General features: G+C 41.4%; 1 protein-coding gene across 1 annotated transcript; it reads left to right on the top strand.

Moving 5' to 3' along the window:
* Nucleotides 1-1,495: 1,495 nt before the first annotated feature.
* LOC146577518 (ribonuclease inhibitor-like) lies at nucleotides 1,496-15,688 on the top strand. The gene is made up of 6 exons (XM_085267666.1): nucleotides 1,496-1,505; nucleotides 6,000-6,024; nucleotides 6,071-6,247; nucleotides 9,947-10,123; nucleotides 12,280-12,453; nucleotides 13,129-15,688. The coding sequence occupies exons 1-6, from the start codon at nucleotides 1,496-1,498 to the stop codon at nucleotides 13,139-13,141; spliced, it is 576 nt and encodes a 191-aa protein (XP_085123792.1). The 3' UTR covers nucleotides 13,142-15,688.
* The last annotated feature ends 4,358 nt before the right edge of the window (nucleotides 15,689-20,046 follow it).

The raw sequence follows: 20,046 nt of genomic DNA, 5'->3' as shown, positions 1-20,046 counted from the left end.
TGTGTGAGGGATGTGAATGAGGATGATGAAGATCTGATGATAGCAGATAAAAACAGGCTGCAGAGACTTTGAGCCATACAGGGCACACAGTGTGTGTACAGAACAGCTGAAATCATTATGGAGGCCTCACTGGAATATGGAAGCATCACAGTACAGCTTCAGTGAAGCATTAAAGTCTCTGATATGAGATGAGAAATGAAGCAGCCAGAGCTTTTTCATGAGTGGAAATCCACTGTGACTGTGAGCTGCTGCTACAGCCTCCAGATTAGCCAGCAGCTCATCCTGCTCAACATTTTCTCACCAACTTTAATGGAAGTGTGATGTTTTCAGCTGGAGTGATGGTCAGGGTGGCCTCCCTCTCCTCTTCTTCTCCTCTTCCTCTTTCATTTGTAAAGCCACTTCTGCTGCTTTCATTCATTTGGAAGTCCTGTAGCTGAGTTTGGGAGAGACTAACAGCCTCGGCAGCAGAGGGGAGAAAGGCTGTAACACCACCACTTTACTCTGTTCTACCTGTCACATCATTTTATCAGGAAACAAATATCATGTTTTTACTATGTTTGTCTTGAAGATGTAAGAAGATCACATGGTGCTTTTTATTATTGTGTTGGTTTGTTTCCTGTCTCTTGGATGGAGCCCAGCTGTGCGTGGCCCCTGGGCCTGTGGTCAGAGTGTGTGCTGGATAATCCGGCCCAGGATGAGGCCAAACTGACATGGGATGAAATGTCTGTCACATAATTGAGCTTAGTGTAGTTTCATTTCTGCACAATTTAAAAACAACCAAAACTTTGTTCTGTCTTTTCTATGTTATACTGTAGACTTTCTTTGATACTGTGTCCAAAAGGAGCAGCTTTTACTTTGAAAGGGAGCCGTCCCTGTTTCCTCTTCAGGTTGGATGATGGAAGCAAATGAGTGTGTGATGTTCTTTCAGTGTTGCACTTTGTAGACGCTCCCTGAGCACTGGTCTCACAGCCAGCTGCACATAGAGACCAGTGTTGTTAGTCCAGGTCAGAAGATGACTTGTTGGAATGAAAATGAGCTTGTAGTTTGTCTGCTTTAATAATGTGACTGGAAAAAGGTGTTGGACTTCAAATATGTCCATTTCTTTCACACTTCACCTTTAAAAGTGAAGCCTTGTGGTTCCTGGAAGGAAAAACACGACTTTTTCAAGTCTTTGTCCTGTTTTTATGAGAAATGTACGACTTTAATGTGAAACATTCAGAGTTTTTTCTCTTGTTGTGTTTGTTTGAAGCTGCTTCCTGTTGGCTTCAGCTGTTTGGAGTTTCCATTTTCTAAACTTCTACATTCTGAACCTTCTTCAGCTCTGAACAGATGATGAAACACTGAATGATTTCAAGCTCACACTTTGTCTAATAAACTTACATCTTTCATTCTTTATACAGATTGATGGACTGTGGTTTGTCAGAGATCAGCTGTGATTATCTGGCAGCAGCACTGAAGTCCAACCCCTCCCATCTGAGACAGCTGGACCTGAGTAATGACTCCTGGTCTTCGACCAACAACAAGCTGCAGGATTCAGGAGTGAAGCATCTGTGTGGTTTCCTGGAGAGTCCAGGATGTGGACTTGAAACTCTGGGGTCAGTCAGCATGTTTTAGTTGTGCTGAGATGAATATGATGTGAAAGTTGTGCTGACACTAAACTGCAGACATCAGGCTGATATTATACTGATCCACACTGAGGATCTTCATGGTAAAGTCTGTTTTCTTCTTCTCTGGTTTAGTCCATTGACTGCAGCAGAACAATGTTCACATTTCAAACAGTGAGACTCAACGTATGGCCCGCGGCCCACACGCGGCCTGCCCACCTTTCCTGATTCAGAGAGAGGGGACCCTGATTAACTGTGTAGTGTTCTTCCTCACAGTTCTAAGTATCAGACACAACAATGAATAATCCACAGCTGACTGTCTTTAGCAGGTCAAAGGTCACGGCACACAGCAGACAGTGGGAAATATTATAACTCTGATCATTTATCAGCACATATCCATATGTATAAAAACAAAGCTGACACTGTGAGACTTGATCAGAGGTGTGATCATCACAGCAGAGGCCTTTGTGTCAAAGTCACTGAGGATCAAACAGAAACACATGAAGCAGATTTTCCTGTTCTGGCTTTTTATAGCAGATAACCTTCAAAATATTCTGCAGTCCATCAAAAACTGAAGCAAACCATGAATCAACATGTGAACATGAGCTGATGCTGCTGAAGTGAAGCAAAGTTACAGAGGTTTGATTACAGACACAGCTGAGAGTTTGTAATCTGTCATCATTTTAAAAGGTTTACATTTCTTCAGTATTGAACAGCAGAAATGAGGCTTTGTTTTGGGAGGCCGACAGCAGTGAACACAACAGCAGACTGGTGCGTAATAAGCAGTGAATAATGCAGGAAACAGATTTTTGAAGGTAAACTGTTCTTGAAGTACACTGAGAGAGAGAGAGCTGTGCAGGAAGTAAACGTCAAAGTCAGAGAGAATTCATGACGATGTTCATCAAACGTAAAGCGTAGTTTGGATCTTCTTCTGCTGCTGGTTCACTCAGTTTTGGTTGGAGACAGATGAAACCTGCAGCTTCAGGACCTGTGAGCTGTCCACTTTCAGCCCCGACGGCGTGTCCGTGTACGTGCTGTCGAGTGAACGATCCACGCTCTGTGTTTCCATCTTTGTGTGTTTAGCTGCTCTCATTTACTGTTTTATCTGTTTGCTTGTTGTTGAAATACTTTTGGGAGCTTTAACCTGAGATTCTGGCAAAATACATTTATATTAAAAATCGATTCAGGATTGAATGAATCAACATCGCTTTATTCAAATTAAAACCATTTAAATAGGAAAATCCATTTTTTTACAGCCGCCTCTAATGCTGGGTAATGTCAGCTGGTCCATGTGCAGCTGGCTGTGAGGCTCAGGGAGCGTCTACAAAGTGCAACACTGAAAGAACATCATCCATAAATATTGAGTAATAACTGGACTCTCATACAGCGAGACTCAAATGCCTTTAAACATCAGCTTATCCTGCTGATCCAAGTCCAACACTGAGTTTGTAAAAACATGTTTGTCAATCATTTTGTTTGGTTTCTGAGGAAAATGATTCAATAACTTGCTGCTAATACACAACATTTCATCATATTTCCTCATAACCCTCTTTTGTCTGACCATTTGATCCCATTTGAATTTGCAATAAAGGATCCACAGAGTTTGGTGACAATAATGACAGTAGATGTTTGTGTGAAAGTGCTGGAAGCAAATGAGTGTGTGATGTTCTTTCAGTGTTGCACTTTGTAGACGCTCCCTGAGCACTGGTCTCACAGCCAGCTGCACATAGAGACCAGTGTTGTTAGTCCAGGTCAGAAGATGACTTGTTGGAATGAAAATGAGCTTGTAGTTTGTCTGCTTTAATAATGTGACTGGAAAAAGGTGTTGGACTTCAAATATGTCCATTTCTTTCACACTTCACCTTTAAAAGTGAAGCCTTGTGGTTCCTGGAAGGAAAAACACGACTTTTTCAAGTCTTTGTCCTGTTTTTATGATAAATGTACGACTTTAATGTGAAACATTCAGAGTTTTTTCTCTTGTTGTGTTTGTTTGAAGCTGCTTCCTGTTGGCTTCAGCTGTTTGGAGTTTCCATTTTCTAAACTTCTACATTCTGAACCTTCTTCAGCTCTGAACAGATGATGAAACACTGAATGATTTCAAGCTCACACTTTGTCTAATAAACTTACATCTTTCATTCTTTATACAGATTGGAGCACTGTGGTTTGTCAGAGATCAGCTGTGATTATCTGGCAGCAGCACTGAAGTCCAACCCCTCCCATCTGAGACAGCTGAACCTGAGCTGGAACAACAAGCTGCAGGATTCAGGAGTGAAGCATCTGTGTGGTTTCCTGGAGAGTCCAGGATGTGGACTTGAAACTCTGAGGTCAGTCAGCATGTTTTAGTTGTGCTGAGATGAATATGATGTGAAAGTTATATTGACACTAAACTGCAGACATCAGGCTGATATTATACTGATCCACACTGAGGATCTTCATGGTAAAGTCTGTTTTCTTCTTCTCTGGTTTAGTCCATTGACTGCAGCAGAACAATGTTCACATTTCAAACAGTGAGACTCAACGTATGGCCCGCGGCCCACACGCGGCCTGCCCACCTTTCCTGATTCAGAGAGAGGGGACCCTGATTAACTGTGTAGTGTTCTTCCTCACAGTTCTAAGTATCAGACACAACAATGAATAATCCACAGCTGACTGTCTTTAGCAGGTCAAAGGTCACGGCACACAGCAGACAGTGGGAAATATTATAATTCTGATCATTTATCAGCACATATCCATATGTATAAAAACAAAGCTGACACTGTGAGACTTGATCAGAGGTGTGATCATCACAGCAGAGGCCTTTGTGTCAAAGTCACTGAGGATCAAACAGAAACACATGAAGCAGATTTTCCTGTTCTGGCTTTTTATAGCAGATAACCTTCAAAATATTCTGCAGTCCATCAAAAACTGAAGCAAACCATGAATCAACATGTGAACATGAGCTGATGCTGCTGAAGTGAAGCAAAGTTACAGAGGTTTGATTACAGACACAGCTGAGAGTTTGTAATCTGTCATCATTTTAAAAGGTTTACATTTCTTCAGTATTGAACAGCAGAAATGAGGCTTTGTTTTGGGAGGCCGACAGCAGTGAACACAACAGCAGACTGGTGCGTAATAAGCAGTGAATAATGCAGGAAACAGATTTTTGAAGGTAAACTGTTCTTGAAGTACACTGAGAGAGAGAGAGCTGTGCAGGAAGTAAACGTCAAAGTCAGAGAGAATTCATGACGATGTTCATCAAACGTAAAGCGTAGTTTGGATCTTCTTCTGCTGCTGGTTCAGTCAGTTTTGGTTGGAGACAGATGAAACCTGCAGCTTCAGGATCTGTGAGCTGTCCACTTTCAGCCCCGACGGCGTGTCCGTGTACGTGCCGTCGAGTGAACGATCCACGCTCTGTGTTTCCATCTTTGTGTGTTTAGCTGCTCTCATTTACTGTTTTATCTGTTTGCTTGTTGTTGAAATACTTTTGGGAGCTTTAACCTGAGATTCTGGCAAAATACATTTATATTAAAAATTGATTCAGGATTGAATGAATCAACATCGCTTTATTCAAATTAAAACCATTTAAATAGGAAAATCCATTTTTTTACACCCGCCTCTAATGCTGGGTAATGTCAGCTGGTCCATGTGCAGCTGGCTGTGAGGCTCAGGGAGCGTCTACAAAGTGCAACACTGAAAGAACATCAATAAATACTGAACTCTCATACAGCGAGACTCAAATGCCTTTAAACATCAGCTTATCCTGCTGATCCAAGTCCAACACTGAGTTTGTAAAAACATGTTTGTCAATCATTTTGTTTGGTTTCTGAGGAAAATGATTCAATAACTTGCTGCTAATACACAACATTTCATCATATTTCCTCATAACCCTCTTTTGTTTGAGCATTTGATCCCATTTGAATTTGCAATAAAGGATCCACAGAGTTTGGTGACAATAATGACAGTAGATGTTTGTGTGAAAGTGCTGGAAGCAAATGAGTGTGTGATGTTCTTTCAGTGTTGCACTTTGTAGACGCTCCCTGAGCACTGGTCTCACAGCCAGCTGCACATAGAGACCAGTGTTGTTAGTCCAGGTCAGAAGATGACTTGTTGGAATGAAAATGAGCTTGTAGTTTGTCTGCTTTAATAATGTGACTGGAAAAAGGTGTTGGACTTCAAATATGTCCATTTCTTTCACACTTCACCTTTAAAAGTGAAGCCTTGTGGTTCCTGGAAGGAAAAACACGACTTTTTCAAGTCTTTGTCCTGTTTTTATGATAAATGTACGACTTTAATGTGAAACATTCAGAGTTTTTTCTCTTCTTGTGTTTGTTTGAAGCTGCTTCCTGTTGGCTTCAGCTGTTTGGAGTTTCCATTTTCTAAACTTCTACATTCTGAACCTTCTTCAGCTCTGAACAGATGATGAAACACTGAATGATTTCAAGCTCACACTTTGTCTAATAAACTTACATCTTTCATTCTTTATACAGATTGAGTGTCTGTGGTTTGTCAGAGATCAGCTGTGATTATCTGGCAGCAGCACTGAAGTCCAACCCCTCCCATCTGAGAGAGCTGGACCTGAGCTGCAACAAAAAGCTGCAGGATTCAGGAGTGAAGCATCTGTGTGGTTTCCTGGAGAGTCCAGGATGTGGACTTGAAACTCTGGGGTCAGTCAGCATGTTTTAGTTGTGCTGAGATGAATATGATGTGAAAGTTGTGCTGACACTAAACTGCAGACATCAGGCTGATATTATACTGATCCACACTGAGGATCTTCATGGTAAAGTCTGTTTTCTTCTTCTCTGGTTTAGTCCATTGACTGCAGCAGAACAATGTTCACATTTCAAACAGTGAGACTCAACGTATGGCCCGCGGCCCACACGCGGCCTGCCCACCTTTCCTGATTCAGAGAGAGGGGACCCTGATTAACTGTGTAGTGTTCTTCCTCACAGTTCTAAGTATCAGACACAACAATGAATAATCCACAGCTGACTGTCTTTAGCAGGTCAAAGGTCACGGCACACAGCAGACAGTGGGAAATATTATAACTCTGATCATTTATCAGCACATATCCATATGTATAAAAACAAAGCTGACACTGTGAGACTTGATAAGTAAGTAGTAAGTAAGTAAAATTTATTTATATAGCACATTTCACAGATAAAAATCACAAAGTGCTTTACAGTAAGATCAGACATACAAGTTAAAATTAATTAAATTAGTTAAAAGCCCGTTTGTATAAAAATGTCTTCAGCTGCTTGATCAGAGGTGTGATCATCACAGCAGAGGCCTTTGTGTCAAAGTCACTGAGGATCAAACAGAAACACATGAAGCAGATTTTCCTGTTCTGGCTTTTTATAGCAGATAACCTTCAAAATATTCTGCAGTCCATCAAAAACTGAAGCAAACCATGAATCAACATGTGAACATGAGCTGATGCTGCTGAAGTGAAGCAAAGTTACAGAGGTTTGATTACAGACACAGCTGAGAGTTTGTAATCTGTCATCATTTTAAAAGGTTTACATTTCTTCAGTATTGAACAGCAGAAATGAGGCTTTGTTTTGGGAGGCCGACAGCAGTGAACACAACAGCAGACTGGTGCGTAATAAGCAGTGAATAATGCAGGAAACAGATTTTTGAAGGTAAACTGTTCTTGAAGTACTTGAAGTACTTGAAGTACAAAGCTCTAATTTCTCGCAGTCGAACTCGTCTGGGCTTCACCTCCCACTGGTCCCTGTCACTCTCTTCACAGTGTCCTGTGTGGCCTTCAAATCTCCATCAACACAGTCTGTTCCTTTTCTGTTTCTTTTCAGTATTTGCCTTTTAGATTAAATCCCAGCCTGGCCAAACATCACATTCAGTGCCTTTAAACAGTTATGTCACACTGTCCTTACCAGCCTCCAGTTCACCGTGCATTTTCCATCACGTGGTTTCTTCCATCCTGCTGCTGGTGTCGTCAGTGTAGTTTTAGTTGCACTGTCTTTTGCCTGCTGTTAATTCTTGAAGTCCACGATGTTCTGTCGGTCTTCATCAGGAGATTAACTGTCCTATGAGCTTCTTCTCAGGATCGGGACAAGTGGGAGGTCAAGCTGTAAAATTTTAAGCCAAAATCTGGCCTATTTTTCTCCCAATTATGTTCATCTATGGTTTTGCCGCTGTACTCAAAATCCAGGTTGAGGAAAGTCCACCTTTATTTATCTGTAACCTGTATTGACACACTAAAGCATACAATTAATATCCTTTTCATGTCTTTTCTTAAAACCTCCATTCGCTTTATCTGCCTAGAGTTTAACTCATCTCTCTCTCTGGGTGCTCACTTGTCACAGTGAGTCTCCTTTTATGGGCATGCAAAGTTCCTGTCACACACACACAGCACTCAGAGCCATATTTCCTGTTTCTCTCTTTCGTGTTTCTACAGGCTAATCAAACTCTTATATCATCACTCATGCATTTCTTAACTTAGAAGCACTTTCAAACTTTAAAACATCCTACTTTGCATCACCAAAGAAATACCTCTCACCCCTTTATTTATCATTCAAAACCTTCTACTCACAGCATTCACACACTTACACTGTTACAGGAGTTAGAAATATACCTCAAAATACGCTTTCCTAAGAGTATTTTAGACATGCCTTTCATAATCAGAACGAGCAAGTCAAAGAAAAACAATTGAAACCTCTATTAATTCTCACAGCACACACATTCAACAATGTTTGCAGTAATATTTATAAAACCAACTGTGGTTTAAGCAGTTCACCGCTTACTAATTTGCATTTTCTGAGTCTCTGTTTTATGGTGCCATTAGTTCTCACAAATTCTTTTGCTGAAGTTTCAAAGTTTAGAGTGTAAAAGTGTGTATTAATCTATATTATCCCTGCTGATGACACAGGACTAATCCCATGTGTCACTAATGCTGTTGTTCTGTTTAGGGATTTGGGAAGTACTATTCAATAGTTAGGATCATCTTACTCAGCAAACAGATAATTTAGAATTCATCCAATCAGCACAGATTTGCTTTTTCTCTGAACAGGTTTGTGCCTACCTTTTTAGACCGGTCTTCTGTTTGCCTCATATCAGATCCAACCTTCGGTCACATTCGTTCTCTGTTGCATGGCGAACCAGGCAGTTTATTATAATATTTTATTTATATTTTATTTTGTGTTCATCAAGGGCTTCGGCTGATCTGCAGCTTCACCCTTTCCCAAGCTGGAGACATTTACCTTTTCACACACTTTCCTTGGCTGAACAATGACACAGCCTTCATGTACCTGATGCATCTCTCTGTTTTATTTAAAAGGTTTTCGTGTGAATTATTTTCTTTCATTCATTCCATACATTCTGTACATGGTCATCATGCCAACTATGTTTCATTGTTAATATCAGTTTACAGGTTGTTATCCTTGCTATTATTATTATAAAAATGTTAAAAATAAACTCTAATGTAATTTAGCCTTTGTTTATTTTATTGTTGTACTTCTTGTATTTATATCTATTCGGTGGCGTCTGTTTCCAACCTTTTTAAACTACTTTAAACTAGTTTAAGGAACGGGTGGTGGATTAATAAAAGGATGGCGAGGACTGCACAGTGTCTCGTCTTCTGGTTTTACTAAACTAGCAGTTAAGTACTGTTTTTCTGACTGTTTATCTTTTTTCTCTTGTTTTTTCTCGCCTAACTGCTTCTTCTTTCCAGGCCTGGAAATATTCTAATTCTTGCGTACGTTTTCCTTTCTTTTGTAAGTTTTTTGTTGATCCTATTTCTTTCGAAAGAGCTTCTTTCAGTTGTGTTAACGCTGAGGGGCTGCATTTTCCTTCCCAAGTGGGACATTTTGTTTTCTTAGGATTTCTCCATCTACAAGCACTGATTTGTCCGGTGCCTGGACATGTCTTTTCTAGCCACTGCTCGTCAGCATTGAGTTTTGTGGGCTGGTCTCACAGCCAGCTGCACATAGAGACCAGTGTTGTTAGTCCAGGTCAGAAGATGACTTGTTGGAATGAAAATGAGCTTGTAGTTTGTCTGCTTTAATAATGTGACTGGAAAAAGGTGTTGGACTTCAAATATGTCCATTTCTTTCACACTTCACCTTTAAAAGTGAAGCCTTGTGGTTCCTGGAAGGAAAAACACGACTTTTTCAAGTCTTTGTCCTGTTTTTATGAGAAATGTACGACTTTAATGTGAAACATTCAGAGTTTTTTCTCTTGTTGTGTTTGTTTGAAGCTGCTTCCTGTTGGCTTCAGCTGTTTGGAGTTTCCATTTTCTAAACTTCTACATTCTGAACCTTCTTCAGCTCTGAACAGATGATGAAACACTGAATGATTTCAAGCTCACACTTTGTCTAATAAACTTACATCTTTCATTCTTTATACAGATTGGAGAGCTGTGGTTTGTCAGAGATCAGCTGTGATTATCTGGCAGCAGCACTGAAGTCCAACCCCTCCCATCTGAGAGAGCTGGAGCTGAGCTGCAACAACAAGCTGCAGGATTCAGGAGTGAAGCATCTGTGTGGTTTCCTGGAGAGTCCAGGATGTGGACTTGAAACTCTGGGGTCAGTCAGCATGTTTTAGTTGTGCTGTGATGAATATGATGTGAAAGTTGTGCTGACACTAAACTGCAGACATCAGGCTGATATTATACTGATCCACACTGAGGATCTTCATGGTAAAGTCTGTTTTCTTCTTCTCTGGCTTAGTCCATTGACTGCAGCAGAACAATGTTCACATTTCAAACAGTGAGACTCAACGTATGGCCCGCGGCCCACACGCGGCCTGCCCACCTTTCCTGATTCAGAGAGAGGGGACCCTGATGAACTGTGTAGTGTTCTTCCTCACAGTTCTAAGTATCAGACACAACAATGAATAATCCACAGCTGACTGTCTTTAGCAGGTCAAAGGTCACGGCACACAGCAGACAGTGGGAAATATTATAACTCTGATCATTTATCAGCACATATCCATATGTATAAAAACAAAGCTGACACTGTGAGACTTGATCAGAGGTGTGATCATCACAGCAGAGGCCTTTGTGTCAAAGTCACTGAGGATCAAACAGAAACACATGAAGCAGATTTTCCTGTTCTGGCTTTTTATAGCAGATAACCTTCAAAATATTCTGCAGTCCATCAAAAACTGAAGCAAACCATGAATCAACATGTGAACATGAGCTGATGCTGCTGAAGTGAAGCAAAGTTACAGAGGTTTGATTACAGACACAGCTGAGAGTTTGTAATCTGTCATCATTTTAAAAGGTTTACATTTCTTCAGTATTGAACAGCAGAAATGAGGCTTTGTTTTGGGAGGCCGACAGCAGTGAACACAACAGCAGACTGGTGCGTAATAAGCAGTGAATAATGCAGGAAACAGATTTTTGAAGGTAAACTGTTCTTGAAGTACACTGAGAGAGAGAGAGCTGTGCAGGAAGTAAATGTCAAAGTCAGAGAGAATTCATGACGATGTTCATCAAACGTAAAGCGTAGTTTGGATCTTCTTCTGCTGCTGGTTCACTCAGTTTTGGTTGGAGACAGATGAAACCTGCAGCTTCAGGATCTGTGAGCTGTCCACTTTCAGCCCCGACGGCGTGTCCGTGTACGTGCCGTCGAGTGAACGATCCACGCTCTGTGTTTCCATCTTTGTGTGTTTAGCTGCTCTCATTTACTGTTTTGTCTGTTTGCTTGTTGTTGAAATACTTTTGGGAGCTTTAACCTGAGATTCTGGCAAAATACATTTATATTAAAAATCGATTCAGGATTGAATGAATCAACATCGCTTTATTCAAATTAAAACCATTTAAATAGGAAAATGCTTTTTTTTACAGCCGCCTCTAATGCTGGGTAATGTCAGCTGGTCCATGTGCAGCTGGCTGTGAGGCTCAGGGAGCGTCTACAAAGTGCAACACTGAAAGAACATCATCCATAAATATTGAGTAATAACTGGACTCTCATACATCGAGACTCAAATGCCTTTAAACATCAGCTTATCCTGCTGATCCAAGTCCAACACTGAGTTTGTAAAAACATGTTTGTCAATCATTTTGTTTGGTTTCTGAGGAAAATGATTCAATAACTTGCTGCTAATACACAACATTTCATCATATTTCCTCATAAGCCTCTTTTGTCTGACCATTTGATCCCATTTGAATTTGCAATAAAGGATCCACAGAGTTTGGTGACAATAATGACAGTAGATGTTTGTGTGAAAGTGCTGGAAGCAAATGAGTGTGTGATGTTCTTTCAGTGTTGCACTTTGTAGACGCTCCCTGAGCACTGGTCTCACAGCCAGCTGCACATAGAGACCAGTGTTGTTAGTCCAGGTCAGAAGATGACTTGTTGGAATGAAAATGAGCTTGTAGTTTGTCTGCTTTAATAATGTGACTGGAAAAAGGTGTTGGACTTCAAATATGTCCATTTCTTTCACACTTCACCTTTAAAAGTGAAGCCTTGTGGTTCCTGGAAGGAAAAACACGACTTTTTCAAGTCTTTGTCCTGTTTTTATGATAAATGTACGACTTTAATGTGAAACATTCAGAGTTTTTTCTCTTGTTGTGTTTGTTTGAAGCTGCTTCCTGTTGGCTTCAGCTGTTTGGAGTTTCCATTTTCTAAACTTCTACATTCTGAACCTTCTTCAGCTCTGAACAGATGATGAAACACTGAATGATTTCAAGCTCACACTTTGTCTAATAAACTTACATCTTTCATTCTTTATACAGATTGTGGAACTGTGGTTTGTCAAAGATCAGCTGTGATTATCTGGCAGCAGCACTGAAGTCCAACCCCTCCCATCTGAGACAGCTGGAGCTGTACGGAAACAAGCTGAAGGATCCAGATGTGAAGCAGCTGTCTGATCTTCAGCAGAGTCCAGACTACAGACTGGAGACTCTGAGGTCAGTAGAGTGATGGAGTGAGTGGGTGGTGCTATCAGCAGTATTGTACTAAACACAGTCAGTATGAAACAAAGATCCAGTGTTTCCTGTAAAGCTGCAGCTTCTCAGTGAAGCTGTGAGAGGAGAATGGTGACAGGCTTCAGGATTGGACACAAACACTTCCTGTTTCTGACCTTTATGGTCACCATAGTAACGGCTGACACGCTCTGATCAAACACTGTCAACAGCCAATCAGCTCTCTGAACAAAGCTGCACGCAGACCAATGACTGCATTCGTTTCCAAGTTTAAAGCAGTGAAGAACACAGTCTGTAGGTGAGGAAGAATTTAGTGAGAGCAGATGTTTGGATGGAATTCCTCCAGTTAACAGCTGGAACCGTCCATCTGGATTGTTGGGCTTGTTGTTGGGGTTCCTACAGAGCTCAGAGTGGACACACCAAGGTTCTTCTAATGAATGAAAGTCCAAACTCAAACTAGGAGGGAAAAACACCTTCATCAACTTCAATAAAAATCCAAAGATTAGAAAAAGTGAAGCAACAATGAGTCCTAGTACAGTCCCAGCACTGAAGTCCCTGCTGCTCTTTATACTGGATGTGCTGCATCACTGACTGACAGCTGATGAAGAGTCTCTGGAAACACTCGTTTATCTCCTCTGCTCTTCCTTCTTCTCTCTGCAGGTGGAGCTGGTGATGGTAAACAGGACGGTGTGTGTGCTGAGAGAGGAGGAGCTGTGTCCTGATGATCCAGAGAGGTTGAAGCAGCAGCAGCTTGTGTGTAGAGACGCTCTGACTGGGCCATGTTACTGGGAGGTGGAGAGGAGAGCTTCATCCAGCAGTGACTGACAGAGGAATGAGAAGAAGTGCAGATGACTGTCAGTGCTGCAGAGTGAACTGCTCTGAGAACAGCTCCACTGTCAGACACAATGTAGAGTCCAGCATCATCCCTGTGTGTCCCTCTGGATCTGACAGAGGATCATCAGTGTATCTGGACTGCTCTGCTGCTGCTCTGTCCTTCTACAGTCTCTGCACAGTCTCTGTCTGACTCTGGCTTCAGACCCTCCTGGATCAAACTCACCTGGAAAGACTTTCAAACATCACTCAATAGATTTGAATACAGAATATATTTGATATATACTGTAGATGTACTGTAGAGTTGCAGTTTGTCACTTGTAAATACAGTCTGTGAGCAGCTGTGAGCTGAAAGATCTTTCTAGAAACACGAAATGTTTTCACTCTTCTGTTGCTTTTTCATATATTTCCACAACATTAATATTGATCCCACCTGTCTCACCTGTTTCATGCTTTTATACATAATAACAGGACACGTGTGATCTGAGCGCTGCTCTGGTTGCTGTGCTGCACGTCTTCATTTAGATAACAGAGACATCTAGTGGTTCAGAGGGAGAACTGCAGGAGGTGGAGCTGTGTTTTAGCATGGAAAACTTTTTATCTTTTAGGCGCAGATACAAATATGACAAGTATCAGTGTGAGATACAAAAGGTCACATCAGTCAGCAGAGGGAACAGTGATCACACAGCAATGTAAGAATAGAAACATAACAGTGAATCTGGACATGTATACAGATGGAAGCAAACAAACAGGATGTAACACTACATTAAAGCCACAAATGTGAAGAAAACAAACACAAAGGAAAATATATTTGATCTCAGGAATCCAAATCAGATGCTTTAGAGCAGGGGTCGGCAACCCTGGACACGCGTGTCACAGCTGCCACGTGAAGGGTTAACTGATGGCACGACCATAGCTGGACTGGCCATCGGGCATACCGATGATGATTTTTCGTTTTTATGGGCTGATGATGTTTTTTTATTTTTTTGTAACGGTATAAACGATGGAAGGTGGTGGATTGGCCGGATGCTGGTCGATGTGTAAAAATAACTCAGTTGTTTGGTGGTGGCTATGGCGGAGCTTCCACAGAGGCAGCAGGTGGATGAGGGAAAGGGGAGGCAGGAGGAGCAGAGACCCGAGGCGGCCGCCGGTGTTCCAGATCTACTGGCGTTTAGATCAACTGGCGTTGGTCGAACAGATGTGTGGCAGTCTTGCGTTTCAGTAGCTCCTACCGACAAACCAGCAAAAAAACGCCAAATGTGTCATCTGTGACACTTGTGAGGTTATCTCAAACACACTCCGTCAGTCTTGATGCTGTTGAACAACAAAATGTTTAAAAATGTGGCGAGTTTACCTGGTGATATCCTCATGCGCGACGCGATCGCGAAAACAGCAAACAAGTAACACCACGCCGATGTTGTTCACAGGACACAAAGAGTAAACGATCGGGAGACCCTTGTCGTCGTTATCGTTCCACTCGCACGGTTTATTTCACCGAATTCAGCGTTTTTGCTTCACAACTAAAGCGAGCAGTTTGCTCTGTGCACTAACATGGAGTCGAGTCAACCAGCGCCACCTCTGGCCAAGTGCCACAGCCTACAGCCAGATCAACCTGTGACACACATCTGCACCACGTTTGATTTCGTTTCTTGCACAACACATTTGTACCTTTCAATTGTGTCTGTCTGTGAATCATGCAAATAAACCTTTGAAATGAATGAAATGATATCATATATTCCTTATTGGCCTACATTTGTACAAAATTCCAAATTATATACACAAAGTCATAGAAATCACCACTCCAATTGGTCATCATGATTTTGATATTCTCTTTTCCCATAACAATGAAATACACCTTGGACAAATATGACACATCGATATTTCATTAGTGTCGTCACATCACATCCTGTAAGCATCATCTGCCTGTGTCCTTTCCCTGGAAATTAATATTTCCAGCCAATATAGGCAATCCATCAACATGGCTGGAGAGTTGGTAGTTATATATAAAGTCAGTGACTCAGGTGTGTCGCTTGGTTTGTCATCTGTTTGTGAGACTGGAGGAGACGCAATCTTTTGTTTTAAATCTTAGTTAGGAAGATTCCTGTTTTAAAACAAGCACGTATTGTGAGAAATGCAAGAAGTACATCTGCAGAAAGTACACAGTTACATTCTGTCCATCATGTCGACAAAATAGAAAATGTTGAGCATTGAAAAACTGAGAACGTTGGGCAAGTTCAAAAGAAATGTGTTTGTAAGAACGAAAAACCAAATTGTTCCTAAAATAGTTATGGAAAGTCTAACTGTTGTATGTCTGTGTTCTACATGTTTATCTGATGGGAAATAAAGTTGCTATTGTTTCATTGCAGTTTTTGAACAATTCTGAGTGGATTTACACAGTACGGATCTAAATGACCCGCAACAAAATCAATGTCATTTTTTTGTTCTTCAACATAATACAAGGGTTCATTTCCAAAACTTGCCTATGATCTTCAATTTGTAGCAGATCCACTATCACACAGCAGCTAGAGCAGTTTCAAATGGAGGTCAGTCCACTGCTGCCATCTGTGGCCAAATACCATAGCCCACTACTAGATTAACTTGTGACACATCTGCACCTGCTGCTATGATCACATTGAGTAGAGGCTGAGTGGCTGCACTTACCCCTGGTACATTCAAATCTACCCACAAACATGTTGAAAGATGCAATGGCAGCAATGTGGATTGTCAACACTAAAAACAATCAGTAAGCAAAGACAACAGGGATCACTTTTTACTGTTTATTTAGCACCCACAACATTTGTAGTCGCCTTCTGCACAGGGAAAGTCCACACACACCGTGTGGTACCACTTTCCACAGAAGGTGCAATCTGCAAGATTGAATGAGATTGTCAGAGTCATTGTCTGGCTGTTTATTACTATTCACCTGCGGTACATTCACAGTATCTGCCATCTCCTTACAAATGTTTATTAGATTAACCACACTTATACAGACTGTATATAACAACCAACTCTAAAATGTTTTTTCTCAGAGAAAAGACACAGACAGACTACGCTAACGACATGTGATGTTACAACACTAGTGAAATATTGGTGTCATTTCATTCTTTTCAAAGGTTCATTTGCATGACGCACAAACAGACACAACTGAAAGGTACAAATGTGTTGTGCAAGAAACGAAATCAAACGTGCTGCAGATGTGTGTCACAGGTTGATCTGGCTGTAGGCTGCGGCACTTGGCCAGAGGTGGCGCTGGTTGACTCGACTCCATGTTAGTGCACACAAAGTAAACTGCTCGCTTTAGTTGTGAAGCAAAAACGCTGAAACCGGAGAAATAAACCGTGCGAGGGGAACGATAACGACGACAAGAGTCTCCCGATCGTTTACTCTTGCTGTCCTGTGAACAACATCGGCGTGGTGTTAATTGTTTGCTGTTTTCGCGATCGCGTCGCGCATGAGGATATCACCAGGTAAACTCGCCACATTTTTAAACATTTTGTTGTTCAACAGCATCAAGACTGACGGAGTGTGTTTGAGATAACCTCACAAGTGTCACAGGTGACACATTTGCCGTTTTTTTTGCTGGTTTGTCGGTAGGAGCTACTGAAATGCAAGACTGCCACACATCTGTTCGACCAACGCCAGTTGATCTAAACGCCAGTTGATCTGGAACCGAGTGTCAGGTGAACTGAACTTCAGGTAAGAAGTTATGACCTGCAGTCTGTCTGGGTCAGATATAAACCAAGTTTAGGTGGAGTTTATTTTCCTTGTGCTGACTTTTTACAGTCAGTTACAATAACTCGTACTGCTACTAGCTAGCATGACGGAGTTGCTATACAGCTAGGTGGTGCTATGATGTTACTGATAGTGAACTTTACAGTGGCTTTCAAAAGTATTCGGCCCCCTTGAACTTTCCCACATTTTGTCAGCTTCACTCATCAAAGTCAGGGGGCGGGGTTAATGCTGATCAAGTCAAAACCATTGCTTTGGTCTGGTGGGCGTTCTTTTAGTGGGCTTTTCTGTCACGGCCTGCGTGGCAGACTATGATGAGGGGAAGGAGGACCCAAATGCTGGACTCTTTGATGAGGTCAGTGCGTTTATTTACAGTGATGCAAAATAATCCAAACAACAATAAATCCCCAGTGCGTTCCCGACTCTGACATGTCCTCTTGCCAGTGTTAGTGTTCTTTGTCTCCGCTCCTCAGTGTCTGAGCACCCCGTGCTCGCTGCCCTCTCGTCTCCACACTCCTCCTGGGGAACAACAAAGAGGCAGCCGTCAGCAACACCACAATGCTGCAGACTAACCTTAACTAACTCGCCAAGAGACTAACGTGATGTTACGCAATGATCCAGCATCGGAGAGAGCTCCACCACACTCCTAAGTAGCTCCTCTGACGAGGCTTGATCAGCTGCAGGTGTGAGTAATTCTCCTCCGCAGGTGTGGCCAGGCTCCTGGCTGACACACACACACACACACCTAGATACACAAACATGGAAACAGGAGACAGCAGCACCAAAAACACACATGTCCATAACTTCTTACAGGCCCTGGGTCACCCAGACCCCGGTCCCATGACAATTCCTCAAAACTAAGTAGGCCTACACACCAGGGTTTGGACATGTGTGGACCCAAACTATACTTAAACTTTACCCTTTTTTGTGTGTTACCAAATACACTTTAATATCTTCTAGACAAGAATGTAGTGGCACAATCTTTAACCTCCTAAGACCCAAACTCCTCCGTGGCATTCATTTTTAATTTCTCTTTGATATTTGGGCTGATTGGGACCTGATGAATGTAAAAACAAAGAATTACCACATTTTTTGTTTCTGAGAAAAATGAGAGCCACATATGAGGATATTGGTCTAAAATTTCGATAGCACAGTGGCAGTATAACGTCCTTGTGAGTGGATATCAGGCCCTTGTAGAGCAAAATGTAGTATTTTGGTCTAAACAACCCAAATTGTGATGTCCACATATGTGGACGCCAGGTCCTAGGAGGTTAAATATCTGCTCACTTTGTCAAAATGAACCTAATCATCTCTGATGAATTCAGTGATGTCTGCCAGCTCACCTTGCAAGTGGTCGAGCTTATACCGCCGACAACGCGGCCACAACTTGTAAACCCCCTGCTGACTATCACCTCTGGAGTTATTTGTTTATGTTAGTTTCAACTGTTCCTGCAGAAAGTAAGCACGTGTTACTGATAAAAAGTCCAATAGAAGCAAAGTCTAAACTTTGAAAACAAAAAACAAAAACCTGTCTGATTAAGATCTGATGTTTGGGGGGTTTCAATAAGCAGTGTGACCCGTGTATATGCATCAGGGGTGGGTTTTGATTATCGATTTATTGATTAAAATCGATTCTGGCTTGGATAACGTGATATCGATTCATTAAAACCCTGAATCGATTTTTAATATAAATTTATTTTGGCCAAAACGCCAGAATCTCAGGTTAAACCTCCCAAAATTTCAACAACCACCAAACAGCTAAAACAGTAAATGAGAGCAGGAACACGGATTCTGCACAAAGACGTAAACACAAAGCGCGGAGCCGCCGACGCATCAGAATCAGTGAGATGTGACTTTCTCACCTGACGGCACGGACACGAGCTGAAAGCCGACAGCTCGCTGATTCTGATGTTTCGGCGGCTCCGCGCTTTGTGTTTACGCCCTTTTTGAGCTGATTCTGAAGCTGCAGGTTTGATGTCTCTCCAAACAATATTGAGTAAACCAGCAGCAAAAGAAGCTCCAAACTACGCTTCACATAAACATCGTCATGAATTCCCTCTGATTGTTTTGTTGCCACCAGGATAAAATCACACTTCATGCACAGCTCTCTCTCTCTCTCTCTCTCTCTCTCTGTACTTCTAGAACAGTTTCCTGTTTTCTGCATTATTCGCTTGCTTGTTATGCACAAGTCTACCGTTCTTACAGCCTGTCGGCCGCTGTTTTTTTTTCTTTTACTTACTTCTGAAAACAAAGCCTCGTTTCTGCCGTTCAATACTGAACAAATTTAAACTTTTTAAAATGATGCAAAATTGCAAAATGCTCAGCTGTGTCTGTAATCAAACCTCTGTAACTTTGCTCTGCTTCACGTCAGCAGCATCAGGTAATGTTCATATGTTCATTAATGGTTTTCTTTTGTTTTTGATGTACTGCAGAATATTTGTATAAAATCCCAGGCCAGGAAAACCTTCATGTTTTTCTGTTTGATCCTCAGCTACTTTGACACAAAGGCCTCTGCTGTGATGCTCACACCTTTGATAAAGTCTGGCAAGTGTCAGATTTCTTTTTATAGATATAAAAATATAGAAATGTTCTGATGCATGTAGTAACTGTTAGCTTTAACTGTACAAGGCTTGTTAGACATAATGAAACACATCGTGCAGATTTCTGGATGTTAGACTATCATTTTTATAATGATTATTAATCTTGAGTCTAAAAAGTCAGTCAAGTATATCCAGGATATCTTTCTGTTAACTGGATTCACTGACACTAACACTGGGACCAGGATAAGCGGTCGCATGAAGCTGGTTATCAGCTGACAATCTTATGATTTAATTAATTTAATTAAGTTATTTAATTTTTCTAATTTTTCCTCCACATTTCCCCTGAAATGAAGGGATTGTGTTAAACATGCTTTAGTTCCTCACATTTTTCTGCATCTCTTTGTTCAACCCCCTGAATTAAAGCTGAAAGTCTGCACTTCAAACACATCTGAGTTGTTGCATTTAAAATAGATTTTAG

Source organism: Mchenga conophoros, linkage group LG3 (genome assembly GCF_057382185.1).
Source record: "Mchenga conophoros isolate Kocher_MC1m ecotype Shallow Benthic linkage group LG3, M_conophoros_male_GT1.1, whole genome shotgun sequence".
NCBI lineage: Eukaryota > Metazoa > Chordata > Actinopteri > Cichliformes > Cichlidae > Mchenga > Mchenga conophoros.
This window is presented reverse-complemented; position numbering and strand designations above follow the sequence as displayed.

What these genes read in the sequence shown, in the direction of transcription:
- LOC146577518 (XM_085267666.1), top strand. An exon ending in GAAACACTGAATGATTTCAA is followed by an intron (nt 6,025 to 6,070) that starts GCTCACACTTTG and finishes TTCTTTATACAG; the next exon opens with ATTGAGTGTCTGTGGTTTGT. An exon ending in TGTGGACTTGAAACTCTGGG is followed by an intron (nt 6,248 to 9,946) that starts GTCAGTCAGCAT and finishes TTCTTTATACAG; the next exon opens with ATTGGAGAGCTGTGGTTTGT.